The sequence below is a fragment of the Triticum aestivum genome, chromosome 5A (assembly GCF_018294505.1).
Source record: "Triticum aestivum cultivar Chinese Spring chromosome 5A, IWGSC CS RefSeq v2.1, whole genome shotgun sequence".
Lineage (NCBI taxonomy): Eukaryota > Viridiplantae > Streptophyta > Magnoliopsida > Poales > Poaceae > Triticum > Triticum aestivum.
In genome coordinates, this window is record NC_057806.1 from 466,021,789 (window position 1) to 466,044,877 (window position 23,089).

The following is a 23,089-nucleotide window of genomic DNA, read 5'->3' on the forward strand; positions in this document are numbered from 1 at the left end:
TCTTCTATATGCTGCAAGATGGAGGTGGCCTGAAGCGTAGTCTTCGATAGGATTAGCTATCCCCCTCTTATTCTGGCATTCTGCAGTTCAGTCCACCGATATGGCCCTTTACACATATACCCATGCATATGTAGTGTAGCTCCTTGCTTGCGAGTACTTTGGATGAGTACTCACGGTTGCTTTCTCCCTCTTTTCCCCCTTTCTATACCCGATTGCTGCGACCAGACGTTGGAGCCCAGGAGCCAGACGCCACCGTCGACGACGACTACTACTACTCGGGAGGTGCCTATTACTACGTGCAGCCCGCTGACGGCGACCAGGAGTAGTTTAGGAGGATCCCAGGCAGGAGGCATGCGCCTCTTTCGATCTGTATCCCAGTTTGTGTTAGCCTTCTTAAGGCAAACTTGTTTAACTTATGTCTGTACTCAGATATTGTTGCTTCCGCTGACTCGTCTATGATCGAGCTCTTGTATTCGAGCCCTCGAGGCCCCTGGCTTGTAATATGATGCTTGTATGACTTATTTTATTTGTAGAATTGTGTTGTGATATCTTCCCGTGAGTCCCTGATCTTGATCGTACATGTTTGCGTGTATGATTAGTGTACGATTGAATCGGGGGCGTCACATCAACTCAGCAGGATTCAAGTCTCTCAGAGATGATTGGATAGGATGTGCGTGGATGCGTTCATAGAGTCGGAGGTGTTTATAGGGGTAGGGTGCACATTCATAAGGGTTAGCATATACTCATATATATGAGCGCTTTTACTTGTGTTAAAAAATAATAACCATGAAACAGGTGTGAACGCATTCACAGGTCGAAAGCCTACAATGAAGTCCGTGCCTAGTTCTTCTGTCCGAGGTCCAAAGCATATGTTGTACTCCCTCCAGGCCTTTTTACTCTGCATATTAGAATTCTCTGAAGTCAAACTTTACAAAATTTGATCCTATTTATATGAAAAAATATTAAGATTTGCCATGCTAAAGTTATACAATATGAAACTTTAAGTCATGACACATCTATTGATATAGATTTCAGATTATGAATGTTGGTACTTTTTTCTATAAAATTGGTTAAATTTTACGAAGCTTGACTTCAGTCAAATCTTATATGCGAACTAAAAAGGATCGGAGGGAGTACCGTAAGCCAAGTAAAAATCTTGCACTTCAAGGATGCCCAGCGCTTCCACATGCATGGAGTAGGCGAAAAACTAACCCAACCCTGACAAAGCAAGCGATACACCGAGCTTGCCGAATATTCATCCATGGCAGACCAAGGCCAATGAAAAGAATCATGCACCTCAGGTTCAATCTGGACCTCAGCTTTTAAAAGTGTCACATACTACGTAGCTACAACCAAATCAGTCAAACGACCAAAAACAGTGTCATTTAAACATAGCCAAACCGGTCAGCGTAACCACGGCACACACAAACTCAGTGCTAGCTCAGATTCCAGTCTACCCTACATGATCCCCACGAGAATGAAAAAAGATCGGACTACATATGATGAAAACAGCAGCAGAGATCGAATCCTAAAGCAATGAACCATTGTTGAGTGTGCCAAGATGACCAGATGTCTTGTCCTTGCACGCGGGGCAAATGAAGCCAACAGAGTCGTTCTGCTGCTCAGCCGTGCCAAAATGCTGGAACCTTGTGTTGCACCACACACATACGGATTGGAGCACGCCAACCATCTTGGACAGGTCCCAACCTAACTGGACCGGAGGGCAGCTCCCGAACTGCGGTGCATAGCCCAGCATCAACGTTGGCTCATAGCCTAGCATCAGTGTTGGCTCGGGCACGGGCACAGGCACAGGCATGGGATTGTGTCTGCCCATGTTCCCGAACTGCGGTGCTCCAGCTGAGGCCATCCGAAGGTGCTCCTCAAAACTAGGATATATTTGCTGCTTCTGTGCACCAAATCCAAGTTGCAAATCGCACTGTACAAAATATATTACCAGAGTCAACACGCAGATGGGTAAAAGTGTAAAACACATAATAGATAACGGTGTTACTGCTATATTAAGAGAGAGAATGTTCATAATAAAGCATACGATGGTTATAGCAGCAATTACATCTGTTCAGCTATTGCAATAGTTACGCCAACATGCTACATTGTGTGACACTGTGACCTCACATTTACGTCTTTTCAGTTAACAATCGAACAACCGTATTTATTTCTTCCTTCTATAGTTGCACATTTTAGTGACTGCTGATTGAAGTTCAAATGAAACATCATTTGTTCATTGCATGATATGTGTGGAAAGAATATATACCATTGAAGATTTAAGTAAGCATTATATACCAATTTACTTAGTGAAATTTCCAAATAATTGTTGAGCAAAACCAGCATGTGAGGATACCCAGTCAAATTTACCTGATCTTGAATAAGTCTGCTCATTGGACCACCTTCAACGGAACGAACCAAAGAGGTCAAGCTACCAAAATTGGTGTGCATGGACATAAAATCATCGACACTTGTCCCACTTGTGCCTGCCGCAGGGAGTGAGTCAATGGCAGGATCGCCACCATTGTACTGAGTTTCCAGGTCGCTGTCAGATCTTTCCAGAGCCTCAAGCATGGAACCCTTGATATCAAAATCAAGTTCATTTGGTTCACTGCGACTGGTGGAGCCACTTACAAAAGAACTCCTCATACCGTGGAAATCAATTCCATCAGTTCCAGTACCACCAGTCAGCGTATTTAGATCAGATATTGAGTAGCAGCTTGAGTAATCAGTCTTCATATTCATAGCATTATTCAGCTGAGCAAAGCTAGTTTCTGCCATAGCACCAGTGAAGATGTCATTGTTGTAAGCTTCAGCATCAAAACCTGGTTCATTACTTGATATGTTCCGTGAGTTCACAAACTGTTCCTTGGCATTATCATCACGTCGGTTGTCGTTGTTCTTAATTTCAGAATTCATTGAGCAATTAGTGAAATAATCCACACTAATTTGAGGAGGAGAGACAGGATTCATGTTCAAATTGGATTGATACACCATGTCATTGCTCTGATTGACGAAAATTTCAGCCTTAGAAACATTGTTCTGATTGACAAAACTTTCGTCCTGACAAACATTGTCATCATTAGAGCTAGCACCAAAACATTGGGCGAGAATGGACGATCGATTGCCATCATGAAGGGCATTAGACGTTTCACAGTTTGCACCAGAAACAGGAGAAGATATTGTATCTAAGCACGAATTGAGGTTGACCTCCTTTATTCTGACATCAATGTTCATCCCATCATCAATGTTGATTGCATCATTTTTCAAGGCAGTCACTCCACGATCAGTTTGATCCACAACAGGTTTATCATATTCAGAGCTAGTAGAATTCAGCACATCGCCGAACTTGCAAGCTATCTTGCTGTTATCTACCTCCATGCTGTTGGAACTAAGATCAGGCTCATCCAAGTTGGCAGACAGTGGATTGTTTTCCACCTGGTCATTAAAACCAGTTTCTCCAGGAAAACCTCTAAATTTGTGATCCAGCATATCACAGTGCTCAGGAACTTGTTTTGGCAGTGTTATATCAGCACAGTCCATTGGATCATCTGCGCAACTTTTTTCACCTGGAGCATCTGTAGTACATGGAACATCCTGAGGTATCTTAGAGATTTCATGAGACCTGTCAAAACTTCCTGAGCAATCTGCGATGGAAAATTCCAAATCTTTTGAGCTGTCATGCTCATGAACTTCTGGTTCAGGAGACTTGCAAGTACCAAGGTTGCTTGCAACATCAAAGGCAAGAGGCTCTTCAGCTATATGACATGCTCCATCATGGATTTCATGGTCACCAGAATTATCAACATGTTCCTTTTGATGTCCAGCAAAAGGCTCTGTAGCAGAAAGTGCTTTTTCCTGTTGAGGTAAACCAGTAGTCTCCTGAGGAAGGTCCTTCTGATGCCCAGAGACAGGCTCACCAGCAGAAGGCTCTTCTGCCTGTTCAGGTAAGCCAGTTATCTCTTGCAACCCACATGGTGCCGCAGCCAAGGATAGTTGAGCACCTACATCTCCTGAAGAAGCTCCGCCAAACAGTTCTGCTGGACTCTGACCTTGACTTTTAACATCAGCTACACCATGGTCAAAATAGCCAGGTTTATCTTCAGAGGTCCTCTGACTTTCCTGAGTCTCAAGCTTTCCATCTTTACCGACTCCCAGGCCAACAGATTTATCAACCTTGCGCCTTTTAGCTTTCCTTTGATGAAAGGACAACTGATGCTGCACATAGGCACTCTGGTCCTCAAAAGTCAAATTGCATTTTTTGCACTCTTTCCTGACTGCTTCTATCGGAGCTTCATCTTTATAAGGTTTTTGTCTCTGTCCCTGAGAATCACCATTGTGAATGGGCAATGTAACAGAAGTGGCTGACACTGCACTTTGCATGTCCCCAGTTGAATCATTTTGCTGGTGAAGACCTGCAGTCTAATTAAACATTTCATGAAGTTAAGCAGTGGAAATTAAAGTGCAGACTGCAAAGATAAGGTGCATACTAAGAAAAAACTCACATTCACAGCACTCAAGTCACGAACTTCCACATCGTTATTCTGAACAGTGGTTGGCTTTGCCTCCACATATCCAAGAAGTGACATGAAATAGGAAGAAACTTCTCTGCAAGTAGCAAACTGATGCCCCCTGGGGCTGGAAAGTATGGTATGCACAATTAGCTAAGGCAAACGTGATAATGGGAAATCAACATGAAAAACACAATTTGCTACTCCCTCCGTCCCAAAAAGTTGTACTGAAGTTGAGACACTTATTTTGGGGTGGAGGGAGTACTTGATTAGATGAAACAAACATCACAAACCATGTAGCAAGCCCAACGGAGAATATAAACACTGCACAGACAGGCTACAGTGCTACACTGTTCTAATAAAGAGGTACCATCTTGATTAGGGTCTTCATTAAATATAAGTCTTTGTAGAGATTCCACAATGGACTACATACGGAGCAAAATGAATGAATCTATACTCTAAAATGCATTTATGTACATCCGTATGTGGTTCATAGTGGAATCTCTACAAAGACTTATATTTAGGAACGGAGGGAGTAGAAATTTAGCATGGATCTTTTTCTCCAAAACCATAACTTATGCAAAGCACAATGAGAGTGGTAATAAATCTTCGAAAAGAGAGAAAAATCACTGAGTTGGTGATATACAAAAAAAAGAATTATACATATATTGGTGCATGTCTAATAAAAATACCCACGGAGAGGGTGTGTAAAAAAAGATATGCCATATCACCATTCAAGAAAAAGTGGAATCGCTTAAGATGACTGGAATAATCATAAATTACTTCTGAGTATCAAGATGGTATGTGCATAATATGGGCACTCACCCTTGATCAGCAACCCATGTTGTTGTCAAGGTTTGAGGGCTCGTTGAAGAAGAGAGGGATTAGAGAATTTGTTTATTCTTTTTTCTCCAAAGGCGGCAATGATTAGCCTTATGTACAAGACACTGTAAGAACTAAGAAGATTGGAAGCAAATTAGTTCGAACATGAAGAGGCTTGAATCTAATTACCTCAAATAATTCTTCCTTAGGCTAAGTCTGGTTTTGGGGTTAAGACATGGATTACTGGATTAGAGCTCCCCCCATCCACCCCCCCCCCCCCACACACACACACACACCCAAACACTCTTGGATTAGGGAGGGTTATGTTAACCTGGCTAGAGTCTTTTAGCAGTCTTAACACAGGACTAAATATCCCCCTACAGTTAACTCTTCGAGGTTCTATTTTCAGCTACTAACCCAGTTGATCTGGCTAATCTTGCCAAAAAGAAAAAATCAAGCAAATAAAGAAAAGCAGTGCCTGAACCCTAGAACTAAAGCAAATATAAAAAAACATTGTTCCATTACTTTAGAAAACGAAAATCCTAGAATCCTTATCAGGACAATTTATACTTTGGAAGTATCACGAAAATCCTAAAATCTTTATCAGGAGGCTTTAAAAAGGATGAAAGGAGGCAAGGCGATGGGCCCTGATTGTATCCCCATTGAGGTGTGGAAAGGTCTCGGGGACATAGCGATAGCATGGCTAACCAAGCTTTTCAACCTCATCTTTCGGGCAAACAAGATGCCAGAAGAATGGAGACGGAGTATATTAGTACCAATCTTCAAGAACAAGGGGGATGTTCAGAGTTGTACTAATTACCATGGAATTAAGCTGATGAGCCATACAATGAAGCTATGGGAGAAGAATGACAAGCGTGACCAAAAATCAGTTTGGTTTCATGCCTGGGAGGTCGACCATGGAAGCCATTTCCTTGGTACGACAACTTATGGAGAGATATAGGGAGCAAAAGAAGGACTTGCATATGGTGTTCATTGACTTGGAGAAGGCCTATGATAAGATACCGCGGAATGTCGTGTGGTGGGCCTTGGAGAAACACAAAGTCCCAGCAAAGTACATTACCCTCATCAAGGACATGTACGATAATGTTGTGACAAGTGTTCGAACAAGTGATGTCGACACTGATGACTTCCCGATTAAGATAGGACTGCATCAGGGGTCTGCTTTGGGCCCTTATCTTTTTGCATTGGTGATGGATGAGGTCACAAGGGATATACAAGGAGATATCCCATGGTGTATGCTTTTTGCGGATGATGTGGTGCTAGTTGACGATAGTCGGACGGGGGTAAATAGGAAGTTAGAGTTATGGAGACAAACCTTGGAATCGAAAGGGTTTAGGCTTAGTAGAACTAGAACCGAGTACATGATGTGCGGTTTCAGTACTACTAGGTGTGAGGAGGAGGTTAGCCCTGATGGCCAGGTGGTACCCCGGAAGGACACCTTTCGGTATTTGGGGTCAATGCTGCAGGAGGATGGGGGTATTGATGAAGATGTGAACCATCGAATCAAAGCCGGATGGATGAAGTGGCGCCAAGCTTCTGGCATTCTCTGTGACAAGAGAGTGCCACAAAAGCTAAAAGGCAAGTTCTACAGGACGGCGGTTCGACCCGCAATGTTGTATGGCGCTGAGTGTTGGCCGACTAAAAGGCGAGATGTTCAACAGTTAGGTGTGGCAGAGATGCGTATGTTGAGATGGATGTGTGGCCACACGAGGAAGGATCGAGTCTGGAATGATGATATACGAGATAGAGTTGGGGTAGCACCAATTAAAGAGAAGCTTGTCCAACATCGTCTGAGATGGTTTGGGCATATTCAGCGCAGGCCTCCAAAAGCTCCAGTGCATAGCGGACGGCTAAAGCGTGCGGAGAATGTCAAGAGAGGGCGGGGTAGACCGAATTTGACATGGGAGGAGTCTGTTAAGAGAGACCTGAAGGATTGGAGTATCACCAAAGAGCTAGCTATGGACAGGGGTGCGTGGAAGCTTGCTATCCATGTGCCAGAGCTATGAGTTGGTTGCGAGATCTTATGGGTTTCACCTCTAGCCTACCCCAACTTGTTTGGGACTAAGGTTTTGTTGTTGTTGTTGTTGTTGAAGTATCACGAATATGCCAGACATGGAAATTGGCAGAGGCATCAGGCAGCCAGCCAAACATGTGGTTAGGCATACTCTTTCAGTTAACACTCGCTACCAGACAACAAAGCATACCTGGATTGAGCATTATATACACAAAAAGGAGACAGAAAGAATGAAACCAAAACCAAATAGGACCAACAAACTGATGGTTAGATTACAAATTTGTACTAGGTATGCATGCAACACAATCAGAGGCGCTTACAAGGAAACAAACAGGAGCACTATGTATGCAAGTATTACCAAAAGGCAATAAAAAATTAGATGCCAGACATCTTGAAATAACACCTTGCAAATGCTACTCCAACTAGAATAAAAACAAAATGGACTTATATAGCCAGAAACCCCACTGTCATGATGCTTATGTTTCTAATATATATTCTAATGCAGTTATGCTTCATCTGGTTACTGAAATCAGTATCATTGACTTCTTAGAAGACATTTATTTTCATACTACAAAACCCATTTCTCTACAATATAAATATGAGAAGGAATCATGATCCTTGTGAGAAGCACTGCATCCATTCACAGCGCATCACATTTGGATCATAAAACCTAAATCATTTGCGCATAGAAGGTTACAACACCTATCAAGTGTCAACCATCATCCACTATCACTAGAATCAGAACAAGCTATACACATTGAGCAGAACAAACCTAACATAGCGGCGGCAATTGATCCAGGCAGCACGCTCCTTCCGTTTAATCCCAAGGATTAGCTTCCACCCACGGGGCAGGTGGTCACCGAATATGGCTGCTTCCACAAACTTCCTCCGCCGCCTCCGACTCCCCCACTGCCCCTCCAGCTCATTCATGAAACCCAGCAGCTCGGATTCCAGAGCCAGTCCTGCAGTCCGATTCCGTATCTCCTCCCCATACGGATCCACTAACTCCGCGAGTCTAGCCAAATCAACAGCCACCCCCTTCGGGTTCGTCAAATCCCGGTCTGGGTCCGGGAGCTGCTGGATCGGCACGGAGGCCACGGGGGGTGCGGGCACCGGTATCGTGGGTGCGGGTATGGGTATAGGGGGTAGCTGTTGGAGTGGAATCGGCGGTGGTGGTGGCAGATAGGAGGGGTCGTCGCGCGCAAAGAGCTGCTGGAGGTGGAACACAATGAGGCGGTTCTCGGAATCCTCCTCGGTGGGGGCGGCGACGGCGGAGGAGGAGGCGGTGGTAGGGGTGAGATTGTGGGGGAGATTGGTGGCGGCGCGGCGGCGGGAGAAGGTCTGCTTGCGGGAGCCGGCACTCTCGTTGAAGACGGCGCGATCGATCTTAGGGGGCGGGAGGAGGTCGGCGTCGCGGCGCCCGCGGCGGGGGTCGACGGCGTAGGGCGATGCGGCCGCGAGCGCCACGAGCTCCGACTGGGACAGCGCGCCAAGGTCCACCACGGGCACCACCTCCGTGCCCATGGCGGACGGCGGCGGCGGCTGCGGTTGCTGCGGAAGGGCAATTTGGGGTTTCGGTTTCGTTCCAGGGGAAACGGAAGAGGGCATGGGGCTATGCCGAGGATAGAGAGAGGAGAGGTCGGGTGAGGTGGGGTGGGCTCCAGATCGAACGGCTGTCCTCGCATCAAGGTTCGTGCGCTCCACTGATCAAATTGAAACACTGAGCCCCCAACTCCACCGCGAGGCCGCCGCCGCCCGAGCACATCGATGGCGCGCCGCCTCTTCTCCGCCGCGAGAGCTCTCGTCCCGCCGGTCCCAGTGCCTGCGCCGGCGCCGGTGCCCGCGTCTTCTTCCGCGGCCGCGGAAGCCGCGGCGTCGCTCCTGCCGCTGCTCCCGTGCAAGCGGCGGAAGAAGCTCCTGAAGAAGCTCAACAGCCCGCGCATCGCGCCCATCGAGCCCGAGGCCGACCGCCGTGTGCCGGCGCTCGACGCCGTCCTCGACCGCGACGCCGCCTTCCGCTTCCTCTCCCGCGCGCGCTCCTTCATGGCCTCCCTCCCGCCCCCGCACCGCATCCCCCTCGCCGAGGCCGGCAAGCTGTACCGCGAGCTCGGCTTCCCCCGCGGCCGCAGCGTCTCGCGCGCCGCCGCCCGGCACCCGCTGCTCTTCCACCGCACCACCGTGGGCTCCGTCCCGCACCTCGCTTTCACGCCGCTCATGTGCTCGCTCCTCGAGGAGGAGCGCCGCGTCCACGAGGAGCTCCTCCCCGCGCGGGTGCTGGCCGTCCGGAAGCTCCTCATGCTCACCGCCCACCGCCGCCTGCCCCTCGCGAAGCTCCACCACTGCCGCGCGGTGCTCGGCCTCCCCGACGACTTCCGGGACCGCGTCCGCGACTTCCCGGACGACTTCCGCGTCGCCGTGGACCCCGACGGGCTCCACGTTCTCGAGCTGGCGCGCTGGGACCCCGCGCTCGCCGTCAGCGCCCTGGAGCACGACTTCATGGTGGACGAGCGCCGCGTTCGGCGCACGTTCCGCTTCTCCGTCCCGCACCGCCGGTCGATGCCGCTGGACGGGGAGGAGGCGGAGCGCCTGGACGCGGCGACCACGTTCCCGCTGGTCTCGCCGTACACCAACGGCGCGCTGCTGCGGCCGTGGACGCCGGAGGCCGAGAAGTACCGCGTCGGGGTGGTGCACGAGTTCCTGAGCCTGACGCTGGAGAAGCGCGCGCTGATACACCACGTGTTCGAGTTCAAGGAGGAGCTCGGGCTCACGCGGCACATGTACCAGTCGCTGCGGAAGCAGACCCGCGCCTTCTACCTCGCCGGCACGGAGATGAACTGGGCCGTGTTCCTCCGGGACGCGTACGACGACGACGGCGTGCTCAGGGACAAGGATCCCCTCGTGCTCTTCAACGAGAAGCTGCAGGGCTACGCGTGCATGACCGAGATGGATCCCAGGAACACCATTGCTGAATGAATGCTGATGGGTGATCGATGCTGGAACTAAATTTGCTTCATTTGACCTGTCATGTTGTTTGTTCAGGTTCAGCTAGTTCATACTTGTATTGGCTGTAATTGGACGCCTTGTCTGTTGTGCAACGAGTCATATGCTAGATCTTGAAAATACAGGTTTGGGGCGGCTGAAAATACGCTCATGTTAGAAACTTTTCCCCGGAACCAATACCCTCTCCGGCGATTAGGGCTCGAGTGGATATTGGCGGCGCTAGTTGATTTTCGGCAGGGCGCACCGGATTTTGTTGCGGCGGGAGATGGCAATAGTGACTAATAGCAGCAGAAAGGTGAACGCCGGCGTGTAGTCGCTCGGCTCGGTTCGTCGTCAGATGGAGGAAGCCATTGGAAAACTTGATATCACGGAGGAAGAAGCGGTTCCTCTAGTACTTGACGATTCTTTTGAGTGTTCAAAACCGAAGTGGCCACTAGCAGGAATGATTCTTTATCACAACTTGTTTCATAGTATCAGACGATATCTAGCGCCCTTCGTTAGCATGGGGAAATCATTGTGGTCTGGTATTTCGTCTGCTTGAGGAGAACATGTTATAGGCTGAATTTGAATCTCAGCGGGATCAAGATTGTGTCTGGGAAGGCTCATCGTGGCATGTCGGTAAACATGCAGTGATTTTGAAGGGGTTTGAGGAATGTACGCAGCCATCGGGACTCGCTTTTGATAGGCTGCGGGTATGGAGCAAAGTTGTTAATCTTCCATATAATCTGAGAAATGATACATGGGCTTGGTGTAGATCGACAAGCATGCAACTCCTTTGCAAATTGACCTGTGGGAGGTTTTCTAAGGGTTCATGTCACCACTGATGTAAAGAAACCCTTGAGAAGGTGGGTTTGTGATTGATTCGACAAGAAGGAACCATAGTGATTGGTAGGATATCCAATATGAACAAATGTCTCACTTTTGCTTTTCATCTAGTCGCTTAGGCCACTCAGATCTTCTCTGACCGACTCCGGCATGAAGGATGAGGAAGGCAACTGGTCGTTTAAATATGGACCGCAATATCTGGGGAACGTTCCCTGGGAGCATTTTTTCCAACGAACGCCAAACTTGCCATGCCAAATCAACTAGGTTGTCATGGTAATTTTGTAAGAATTGACATGTTCAGAGGCGAAAATTGTCATGTAGCGTGTTTACAAAGTAGAAAAGTTGCTACGTTTCACTGAAAAATTGTCGCTCGTTCGATCGTGATCAGACGACTTTGGGGTTGTTCCCTGAAAAAGGCCTCCCGGGAACATTCCCAATTATCTTTTCCCTTAAACATAGCCTGAGGGCAATCGATGAAAGGTGCAAGTCGGGTTTTGGTGAGAACTCTTCAAAGGATCAGCATGACTCTCAATATAGCAGGAAAGAAGCCAATTCTTCGAACTCGCAAACTAGCAAAAATTGTGAAGTTACATCCCCTCTGAAACCGGCGTATCAAAATAAACGTAAAGGGGGCTGCAACAAAAACAAGTTTATCGCAAGGTAGAGATGCCACTTCTAACTTAGCAAACTCATCAGGACATTAGTGCAGATTTGATGGAGCTCAATGGTGAGTCGGCTACTGAGAAGGATGGTGATGAAGGCGATGAACTAGAGGATGAGAGGGATTATGAGAAAAGATGCCACTCCACCTAGTTCTGATAATTCTACAGTGGCAGCCCTTGCCCATCCCAATGAGCTTCATCAATTGGAACTGGCAGGGGCTTGAGAACCCCGAGACAGTTCGAGAGATTCTCGAGATTGTGAAGCAAGGAGGGGCCTCCTATTGTTCGTTATGGAAACAAAAATTGGGGGTAAAAGAGCCGAACATTTGCAGACCGCTCTAGGTTTGATTGGTAGTTTGCCCGCCGATAGAGATGGACTTAGTGGTGGTGATGGTTTGTTCTGGTCTAATCAAGTGGATGTTAAACTTCAGATTTTGGCTCGGCTCATTTATTGTTGTTACTGTTAGAAGTAAAAAAAACCTCACAACCGGCTTCACCGTTTTTTATGGCAAACTGAGAGCTGAGAATAGGCACCACAGTTGGTGATTCTTGCGTACTTTGCATGCTATTAGGCATAGTGTTTGGTTTTGCATTGGCAATTTTAGTGAGACGTTCCATGCAAAAGAACACTTGAGTGTTAATGCCTATCCAGAGTGCTGGATGTATGTCTTTCGCGATGGCGAGCGCTAGGCGCCGGCACACCGGCCCAAAATTTGGGCCGGTGGTACCATGTACATCAGATTAAACACTTTTTAGCCATGGACTCTTTCATCCCTATCATGCAGTTTCCTTTTTTTCCCCTACAAATCACGGAAGCACGCTTCGGCCTCTGGGGCACGAGCGCAATGGACGAGTGACATGACCCGCCGGATCTCCACTGCTCGCCGCCTCTCTCCGTTGCTCGAATCCGCCGTCATCGCACGCCCTCCTCATCTCGCTGTGGTTCCAGCATCATCCCTTGCCGGATGCAGCTCTGTCAAACGCGGGTCAGTAATTCGCGTTGCTCAACATAGCACGACATCGCCGCCCCTAGCTCGCCGTCGTGGTCGACCTGAACCACCGGATTCTTGCGAAAAAACACATCTCAGTCAAAAGGAACTCCGGTGGTCACTTGCAACAAAAGCAAAAACTGGTTCCAGCAAAAAAATACAGTGCTTCCAGCAAAACGACCCGAGCAACTAGAAACCAGTAAAATCGCTTGAAGCAAAATAATTCCCTGGATCCAGCAAAAATTAACTACGGTTCCAGCAAAAACAAACGATGCAGCTCCCCCATCGTGTTGTTCTCATGGACGGTTCCAGGAAAGAAATGCAAGTTGTAGCAAAATCGATACATGGTTCTAGCAAAAAATACCTCTCTCCCCGCCGCCCTCTGTTGGTCATAGCACCACAGACTATTGGTTGCAGCTATTTGCAAAGCCGGTTGCAGCTTTCCGTAGTGCCGGTTCCAGCAAACGGCGGCGTGCCGTCGCAGCTCTGGAGCAGCCAGTTCCAGCTCCCCGCAAGGCTGGTTGTAGCACCGTGTGATGCCAGTTGTAGCAGCCCGCGGAGCTGGTTGCATCATCGGTGTCGCTTGAGCTCGCCGTTTGCAGAGATGGTGGCTGGGCGCAGCATTTACGCATCCGCCCGTTGCAGCCTTCAGCGGGAAAGAGAGGGCTGATGAGGTGGGAGGGAGGGAGGAGAATGGAGGGACTCCGGTTAGATAAGAGGTTATAGCGGCGGGGGAGCTCGCTGGAGAATCAAGTCGGCGGATCGAGGAGAGGTGTGCCCATCGATCGCTTGAGAAGAGAGATGGGGAACGATGGGAGGGAGAAAAGAGAAAAAACGATGAAGGGATAAGAACGAACAGAGATAGAATGGAAGCTGAGAGGAGATGCGTGGGATTTGGACATGGATCCACATGGACGCGCGTCGTCAGCGCGCGACCGGCCCAAAACATAGCCGGTCGTCGGGCTGCAATGATTTCCCTTTCGCGATGTGGTGGCTGAAACTCCTTCCAGGATTTGGGTTGGATAGGTGTTCCCTTTACTTGGGATAATAGACAACAAGGCAATGCCAATGTTAAGGCTATATTGGATCAAGGGCTTGTGTATGATTCCTTTCTAGGCCTTTTTTATTATGCAAGTGTCAAGCACACTAGTTTAGCGGAATCATATTACTGTTTTGTACTAGCAGAACTCAAAGCTGCATCACTGAATGATTAGCCAAAGACACCCCGTACGTTGTGGTACGAGAATGTGTGAAAGTCCCACTCTAACTATGATTCTTTTGTCAAGGATCTATAGCAAGTGGGGGCTGATCAGAGGGGTTTAAGTGGTGTCATTGAAGCCTTATTGTCCATCCAATAACATTTAGGCTCTTGGGGCATGAAAGAATTCGGTGGTTTATCGATAAAAGTTTGTAGGTTGCAGCAAAGGCGTGAACGCTTAAGAACTGCCTTGGTTTGCGTGGTCCATCGGCAGAGGAAATGGTAGTGACAACGCGGTTGAAAGAAGCTTTACGTTAAGAGTCAAGAGGAAGCATGGCTTAAACAACATTCCTATGTGCAATCATTGCGTAAGGGGGTCGTAATACTAGTTATTTTCAAGCCCAAGCAGCTGGTGATGGTTCTATCTGTGTTGATCCGGATGATGTTAGGCAAGATATTCTCAATTTGCACAAGTCATTGTATCATTCGTGAGGTTTTAACGAGATGCATGAATTGTTAGATGTTTTCACTCCTCGGGTCTCAAAACCTATGAATGAACTTCTTGAAAAAATTGCAGTTGAGGAGCTGAAGAAAACATTGTTTGACATAGCATCGTCAAATGCTTCAGGAGCTCATGGTTTTACTATTGGTTTGTACCAAAGTCATTGATATCAAAAACAAAATATTTGTTCCCCTTGATTTTTGTGTTCAAATTTCACTTTTCTTTGACATATCCAAAAAATCATAATATAGGCACTATATGTAAGAGCATAGGAAGAAAGTTCATGGGGAGTTCATCCTCCTCTTCTTCAAAGGAGATGAGTGTAGGATCAAAAGTATGTCTAGAGGGGGATGATTAGACTACTTAACCAAATAAAACCTAACCTTTTCCCAATTTTAGTTGTTGGCTGATTTTGGCATTTCTAGCAAGTCAAGCATCACCCTACACATGCAATTCTAAGAGTATAGCAGCGGGAAGTAAGGCATGTCACATATAAGTAAAGGAGGGGTTTGGAGAAGGCAAACGCAATGGGGACATGAAGATTTTTGACGTGATTCTGATAGGTGGTGCCATCGTACATCCACGTTGATGGAGACTTCAACCCACGAAGGTAACGGCTGTGCGAGTCCACAAAGGGCTCCACCCACTAAGGATCCACGAAGAAGCAACCTTGTCTATTTCATCATGGCCTTGTCCTCGCAATGTGGTCAATAAACAGGATATTCACTTCAGAGACATGGAAAATAATGAAAATAACCTTTTGTCATATTCTCCAAGATCGACGAGCCTTCATGATTTGATAATGTCCATGAATAAGTATCTTTTCACCTCTAAGGGAAATGGAGTAGGTCGACAAAAACATCATATTGTGACTAAGCGCAAGTCTGACTCGACCATGGTCAGGCATCTGTATAGGAACAATAAAACTGGGCAATTTCTATTTCAAAAAGAACACAGTTGTAAAACTGTGTATAAGCAGGAGTCCATGAACAACATATATAACAGAAAGTATCTCATACCATCAGTTTCTGGACACAGTTGGACCCGTTCAATGTGTGCACCAGTAACACACATATCCCACGTGGCTTTCCACCATTGGAATGTTGCACAAGGTCCTCAAGACGATCAATAAAGTGTAGGAAATGGTGGATGTCGTCCCAGTCAACTTCAGTGCCATTAGTAATAGTGGGGTTCTTATCAAATAACAAACGAGGAGTGTCCTGCACTTTGTAATAACCTATGCGTCTCACCAATTATAAGAAATATTAGTTAGAAGTAGCATCATTGTGAGAGAAGGGAATCACAAAATTGTTGCTACTTCTAAAGTCAATTTGTGATTAGTTAGACAGAATAGGTGGATTACAAAGTAATAGAGGCAACATGCAAGAACTAGATACAAAACTAACATGGATGTACTATTGTAACGACGTCGGGGTGGATGGTCGATCACAGGGATGACAAGACCAGGTTCTGCTATTTCCATCAATATTCGTGTGCCAACTTTCAGTCTATAACACTTGACAAAGTTTATCCAAGTTCGGCCATAAAAAATGAGCGATTTGTTGGTTAATGAATCCTAGTGTGAACTTATATCCATGGCGTGTCTCCAATGTGACCATTATACTGGTGTATTCAGTTATGGCAAGGCCGACCTTCTTGAGTACATGTGTTCTGGTGGAGCAAGGGATGCACTGCAGGAAAAATAATACGAGAACACAATTTATTCGCTGTCCAGATCTAGGAATAATTTCCTCTTTCATGTTAGTGTTGAGTATGGTACCAGTACCTTTTATTCAAACTAGCACAAATGCCCATGCGTTGTAACGGGGAAAAAGTTTAGTTCACATGGACCATGGTTGGCGGGGTCAAGGAACGATGTCACGGGACAATGGTTCTTATGTCGAAAAACATATGCATCATTTGAGCATCATGAGTTCACTACATGGAGTTTAAGACATGGGGTATGATTCAGATTAAATTGATCTGGTTGTCAATGTTTTCTTATGGAAAAACTTTTGATGTATTCATAACTTCATTGCAATATAAAGAACATCAAAAATAATAAAAATATTAATTTAAAAAATACATTGTGTGTTTCAACGAAAAATAAAATTAATGCAAATTTAGTCAGGAATAGTAATGCCAATGGCAATGTCCGGAAAGAGAATCCTAGTTCCTATGACCAAAGGTTGGCCGGGTCAAGGAACCATGTCACGGGACAACTGATGAAGAAAGATGCATCAATTGAAGATCACGACATGGAGTTTGGAACATGGGTAGGATTCGAAGTAAATTGATCTAATTGAAAATCTCTTTTACGGAAAAACTTTGATTTATTTGTAGCATCATGACAATATAAAGATCATTAAAAGTAATGAAATTTAAATAAGTTATAAAAACTAAATCGTGTGTTTGAACAAAAAAAATTGAGATAAACAACTTTTGGCTCTGTGATTGAATAGTTAGGAGGACAGTGATATTCCTAGCCCATCAGGATTCAAGTCGTAGACTTGACATAGATGCTCGCATTATTTTAAATTTATTTCAGACTTCCACGAAAGTTCGTTCAGTGGGAAAAGATGTTCCTCCCACTAAAGGTTCTATTAAGAATAGGGTGTACATATATGCGTTCATAGGAATAAGTATATGCTCGTGTTTGTGAGGGACTTCAATTATACTGTGTTAAAAACCCTAAAATATGTATCATGCATGTCCTTCTTTTCTTAAGTAACAGGAAAGGATTAAAAAATTGAGATAAACAACTTTTGGTTGTGTGTGTTCCACCCGGCACGTACTCCCTTCGGTCCTTTTTACTCTGCATATAAGGATTATCTGAAGTCAAACTTTGTAAAGTTTGACCATATTTATAAAAAAAAATATTAACATCTACAATGCTAAATTTATACAATATGAAAGCTAAAGTCATGACGCATCTAATGTTGTTGATTTCACATTCTGAATGTTGGTATTTTTTTGCTATAAATTTGATCAAAGTTTACGACGTTTGATTTCAGACAAATTTTATATGCGAACTAAAAAGGACCGGAGGGAGTACATCTTAGTCGTCGCCTGGATGCCTCGCTCTACAAAAAAGGCCATTCCACCGCTCGTTCTATTTTTCGTCGCTCCATCTCTCTCGTCCCTTTTCTTCACTGAAGTAGGCACAGGGCAGGGCAAGAGCTTGTTGCGGCGAGAGGCGACGCAGGACCGGCGCGACCCCGCTGCCTTGGCTAGTGGCGCCTGTTGAGGGGCGAGCTGGAAGCCCAGCGATGCAAGGGCCGGCTGCGACCCCGCGCTTGTTGCGGTGAGTGGCGATGCCCGGCTGAGACCCCGCTGCCTATTGTTTCGTGTCTGCCTTTTCATCCTTGAGATCTCTTCTTTCGCCTTCTTTTTTGATATGGACAGCGATATTTGGCAACAGTGTGTCTGATAGAAAATTTACCTTACCTGTCGATCACCCGCCAGCTAACCAGACCGACCACCCCGCTAGCTAACCAGGCCGACCACCCCGCCAGCTAACTAGGCCGATCGCTGTACAAGGCCCAATAGAAAATGTCATCCCCCACGACGCACTTTCCAGATCACAACTTTCCCCCACCCCCTTACCTCCCACGCAAGTATACCATCTCTCACCCTCCCCACCACCCACACGCCCCTCCCCACCACCCACCCGCCCCTCCCCCTACACAGCTGCTCAAAATCAACACCAAAGACCTACCCCTCCTCCAGATCTGGATCAAACAAGAGCAGATCATCAGGGAAGCGGTGGAAATTACCAGGGATACGACGAAGAAATCACCAGGCAACATCACCTCACCCTAGTAAGAATTAAAGACTCATCCAAAATCTCCAAAATATTCTGCTTAATACAAAGACTTACCCCACCGCCACCCACCCCTCCCAATGTGTGCAAAAATTACCATCCTTTCACCTCTAGAAAACAGAATAAGCAGACTTCTCTCATAATTTTGCCTATTGCAGTGACTTACCAATCAACTAATTGCAAAATTACCAGCCCCTCGTAGTTTTTGTTACCATCTTTATGCAACAAAATAGAGTACCCAAAAAAATACCACATTCCCCTGCTACACTAAATACAGATTTTGTGTTCTACCATGGAAAAATAAAGACAAATAAAGGAGAGAGGAACCTTTATTGACCACAAAAATCATTCTCTCATATAATGGAAGATGCATTGCAAAAAAGATTCATTTTCCAGTCTACAAGAATGTTATACTGCATGAAGTAAACAAGTTATCAATCTGTACAAAGAAAAAATTATTATCCACTTTAGCTAAGTACTAATATTGGATAAAGAAAAGTGCTGCCTTTTAATGGAGATGCTCATGTTGTATTGTAAATTGTCCTGTTTAGTGTTCTTCCCAATCACCCATGCGATTCTTGCCTTCAAACACCGGTGTAAAGAGTAAAACAAAACAATGAGTTTCAAAAAAAGAGTGAACACGTGTAAATATGTACTAACGTGCAAATGTAAAAACAAATCAAGCAGGAGTAGATAAATGGATGCTAGCAGAGGAGATAATGCTGAGGATGGAGAAGGGGGTAGAATGCATGAAGAAGGCGATGCAGCGCGCACAACAAGCAGCAATTCAGCATACCCAAACATCATGGGGACAGGTAAAATTACCAACATTACTGTTTACATATCATCATGGAATGAAAAACCCAGTCTTATACTTTACTATTGAAGTGGGTTTAAAATTTACCAGCATTGGTGCACACATATTACCAGGTCCAACAAATGCAAATTACCAGGGTTTTTTAGGCATAAAGAATACTTTACTATTGAAGTGGGTTTGAAACTTACCAGCATTGGTGCACACATATTACCATGTCCATAGGATGCAAATTACCAGGGTTTTTTAGGCAGAAAAGAATGCTTTACTGTTGAAGTGGGTTTGTAAATTATCAGCATTGGTGCACTCATAATACCAGGTTCAGAGTATGCAAATTACCAGGGTTGTTTAGGCAGAAAAGAAAGATACATTCACTGAATCTTCAGAAAACTATCATGATGGAAAACTGTTATTTATCATGTAATATTCCACTAAATCTGCCAGGCCAAATTGCAGGTGCTCGGGCAATCAGCGCAAACCATAGCTTGCCCAGTGGTGTAACAAGTGCACATAGTGCTGGAACAAATGCAAGCACATGAGCTGGGAGCCTTGGAGAGCAGACAATAAGCGAACCAGCAACTCCAAAATCTGCTGGGATCGATGCTGATATGGAAGGCAACAACATGGAGGCATATTCCACACCTAAGCCACCTTTGCAAGGGACAAAATTTGACACCCTGGAGAGCGCACGTGACCACTAAAGCACCTACGCGCGCAGGACCGGCTTTGCAATTAGGCAGCAATTCAAGAAAGAGAGGGTTGATGGAACTATAAGCAGGGTGCTACTAGTTTGTACAAAATATGGCAAACGACATAAGGACAGGGATGAGCTGCAAGATGTGGAAAACCCAGCTAGCATTGTCAAGAAAAGGAAAAAACGAAAGCTGTTAGGACTGAATGTGAAGCGCACATGTACCTATCCCACGATGATGCATGGTGGACTGTTGACCGTTTTGAGGACACCCACAATCACCCCCTGATCAAAAACCTTCCCTAACAAAATTCTTATCATCACATTGGTACATTCCGAAGGAGGAGCAAGACTTCTTGAGGGTTCTGCACGGATGCAACGTTGAGACTGCGAGGCAGATGCAGCTGATGTCATGGTTCTACGGGAGCGCTAAAGACGTACCCTACACGACACAAGACATTGCTAATCAACGAGCTAAGTTCCGCTTAGAGTACCACCACAAGGACGTTGGGAGCACAATTGCATACTTCCAAGAGATGAGGGCCAAAGATTCATATTTCTACTAGAGAATCAAACTTGATGATGAGGATAGGGTTGAGAACTTGTTCTGGATAGATGGCGCATCACGCAGGGCATATGCAAAGTATAATGATTGTTTGTCGTTTGACACGACATACATGACAAACATGTACAAGATGCCGTGTGCACCATTCATTGGAATTAATAACCATGGTCAATCCATCCAGTTTGGGTGTGGCTTCGTTCGAAACGAACTAAAGGAAAACTTTGTGTGGCTATTTAACACATTCCTCCATGCAATGGGTGGTGTTGTCCCTAAAAACATCATCACAGACCAGGACTTTGCAATGAGGAGTACGATCGATGAGGTCTTCTTGAACATAATACACAGAAATTGCCGCTGGCATATAATGAAGAAGGCGCAAGAGAAACTTGGAAAACTTATGGCTGATGATAAACCACTAAACAGAGCGTTCAAAGACTGTTTCGACAACAGCTTGACTGGTACATACCTAATCTATTGACCCATTTTAATTACCATGCAGCAAACTTGAGAAGCCATATGAATATATGTGATGCACAAGTTACCATGTGTGGGTCTACACAAGTTACCATGATCTTGTTGACTATATTACCAGGGGAAGTTACATATGTTGATACCAACTTGTGGTTTAGAAAAGTTACCAGATCTAGAAAAACTGTTCAATAAAGTTACCATCTAACAACTAAGAAAAGTTACCAGCATACTTGTACTTTAATTACCAATGATTGTGTATGATATTGTAATTATCTCATATTTTGTGTATCACAGAGGAAGAGTTTGAAAACAAATGGTGGACAATGATGGATGAATATGGCCAGATCGAAAATGAACATTTTCAATGGCTGTGGGAAAATAGGAAATGTTGGGACCCAATGTATTACATGAAGCATTTCTTTCCATTCTTGCAGACAACTGCAAGGAGCAAGGGATTCAATAATGTGCTCAAGAAGTACGTGAACCCCAACAACTCATTGATTGAATTCGCAACTCAATACACTGCAATCCAGGAGAAAGGAATGGTGGTTGTGGCGAAAGAGCAAGTGGACACAATTTACAAAGAGGCAGACATGTATTCGTTGAACCCAATCGAGTTACAGATGCGAGGGATATACACACAAAATCTGTTCTCCAAGTTCTAGGTAGAGATGAAGCTAAAGACTGCTTACGGATGCGACACTTTGCAAGATGGAACCTTCAGGATGTGGTTGCTCCGAGGCATACTACCAAAGTATGGGGATAGGGACTACCATGTGCAGGCGAACAAGGATGAAGGGGTATACTCATGCACTTGCTGCAAGTTTGATCGCGATGGGCTATTATGCACACACATACTACGAGTAATGGAACAGATTGGAGTCTATGAGATACCAAGGAGGTATATCCTGGATAGGTGGACATGGGATCCAGAAGAGGATATTGTTCAGCCTGATTACCAACAACCAACAGTTAAGAAGGGTATGACAGAGGAAGGAAAAAATATCATGAGATATACATCTATTCTGAATGATTTCAAGGAACAAGCAAAAGATGCTTGCACTACTGATGAAGGGATGGCATTGGCAAGGAAACATGTTAATGCTTTCAGAGACGACATGTGAGGGAGTCCTAGATTAGGGGGTCTCCGGACAGCCGGACTATATCCTTTGGCCGGACTATTTGACTATGAAGATACAAGATTGAAGATTTCGTCTCGTGTCCGGATGGGACTCTACTTGGCGTGGAAGGCAAGCTGGGAAATACGGATATGTATATCTCCTCCTTTGTAACCGACCTTGTGTAACCCTAGCCCTTTCCGGTGTCTATATAAACCGGATGGTTTTAGTCCGTAGGACAACATACAATCATACCATAGGCTAGCTTCTAGGGTTTAGCCTCTCCGATCTCGTGGTAGATCAACTCTTTTAATACCCATATCATCAAGAATAAATCAAGCAGGACGTAGGGTTTTACCTCCATCAAGAGGGCTCGAACCTGGGTAAAACATCATGTCCCCTGCCTCCTGTTACCACCCGCCTTAGACGCACAGTTCGCGACCCCCTACCCGAGATCCGCCAGTTTTGACACCGACATTGGTGCTTTCATTGAGAGTTCCTTTGTGTTGCGCCGTTAGGCTTGATGGCTCCTACGATCATCGATAACGATGCAGTCTAGGGTGAGACTTTTCTCCCCGGACAGATCTTTGTGTTCGGCGGCTTCGCACTGCAGGCCAACTCGCTTGGCCATTTGGAGTAGATCGAAAGTTAAGCCCTTGGCCACCAGGTCAGGTTTGGAAGCTTAAACTACACGACCGATATCCGCGGAGACTTGATCTTCGACGGATTCGAGCCTCTGCCTTGTGCATCACGCGGTCACGATGAGTACGATTTAGCTCTACCATCAGACAGTGCTCAGGAGATCGCACCGGCAGCAGCTCCGACCCTCAATTCGGAGCCAGTTGCGCCGTCCATGGACGGGTGGATGGACCCCGCCACGGAGGCCTTACCCTCAGCGGCGATCGAGCCGAACATCGACCTTACCCTGCACGAGAGCCGTGTTGTCAGACTGCCGGATCCTTCTCCGGCCACGGACTTCGAACCGCCTGCGCCCGTTCCTAGCGAATCCGATTGGGCGCCAATCATGGAGTTTACCTCCGCAGATATTTTTCAGCACTCG

General features: G+C 45.9%; 2 protein-coding genes across 2 annotated transcripts; one reads left to right on the top strand and one right to left on the bottom strand.

Annotated features, from left to right (window-relative positions):
* Positions 1-1,279: 1,279 nt before the first annotated feature.
* Positions 1,280-8,990, bottom strand: LOC123104056 (uncharacterized). Its single transcript, XM_044525774.1, has 4 exons — positions 8,144-8,990; positions 4,509-4,641; positions 2,374-4,425; positions 1,280-1,936 (listed from the first exon to the last, which is right to left on the bottom strand). The coding sequence occupies exons 1-4, from the start codon at positions 8,977-8,979 to the stop codon at positions 1,529-1,531; spliced, it is 3,429 nt and encodes a 1,142-aa protein (XP_044381709.1). The 5' UTR covers positions 8,980-8,990; the 3' UTR covers positions 1,280-1,528.
* Positions 8,991-9,041: 51 nt separating this feature from the next.
* On the top strand, positions 9,042-10,600 carry LOC123104057 (protein WHAT'S THIS FACTOR 1, chloroplastic). The gene has a single exon (XM_044525775.1). The coding sequence runs from the start codon at positions 9,139-9,141 to the stop codon at positions 10,342-10,344; it is 1,206 nt and encodes a 401-aa protein (XP_044381710.1). The 5' UTR covers positions 9,042-9,138; the 3' UTR covers positions 10,345-10,600.
* The last annotated feature ends 12,489 nt before the right edge of the window (positions 10,601-23,089 follow it).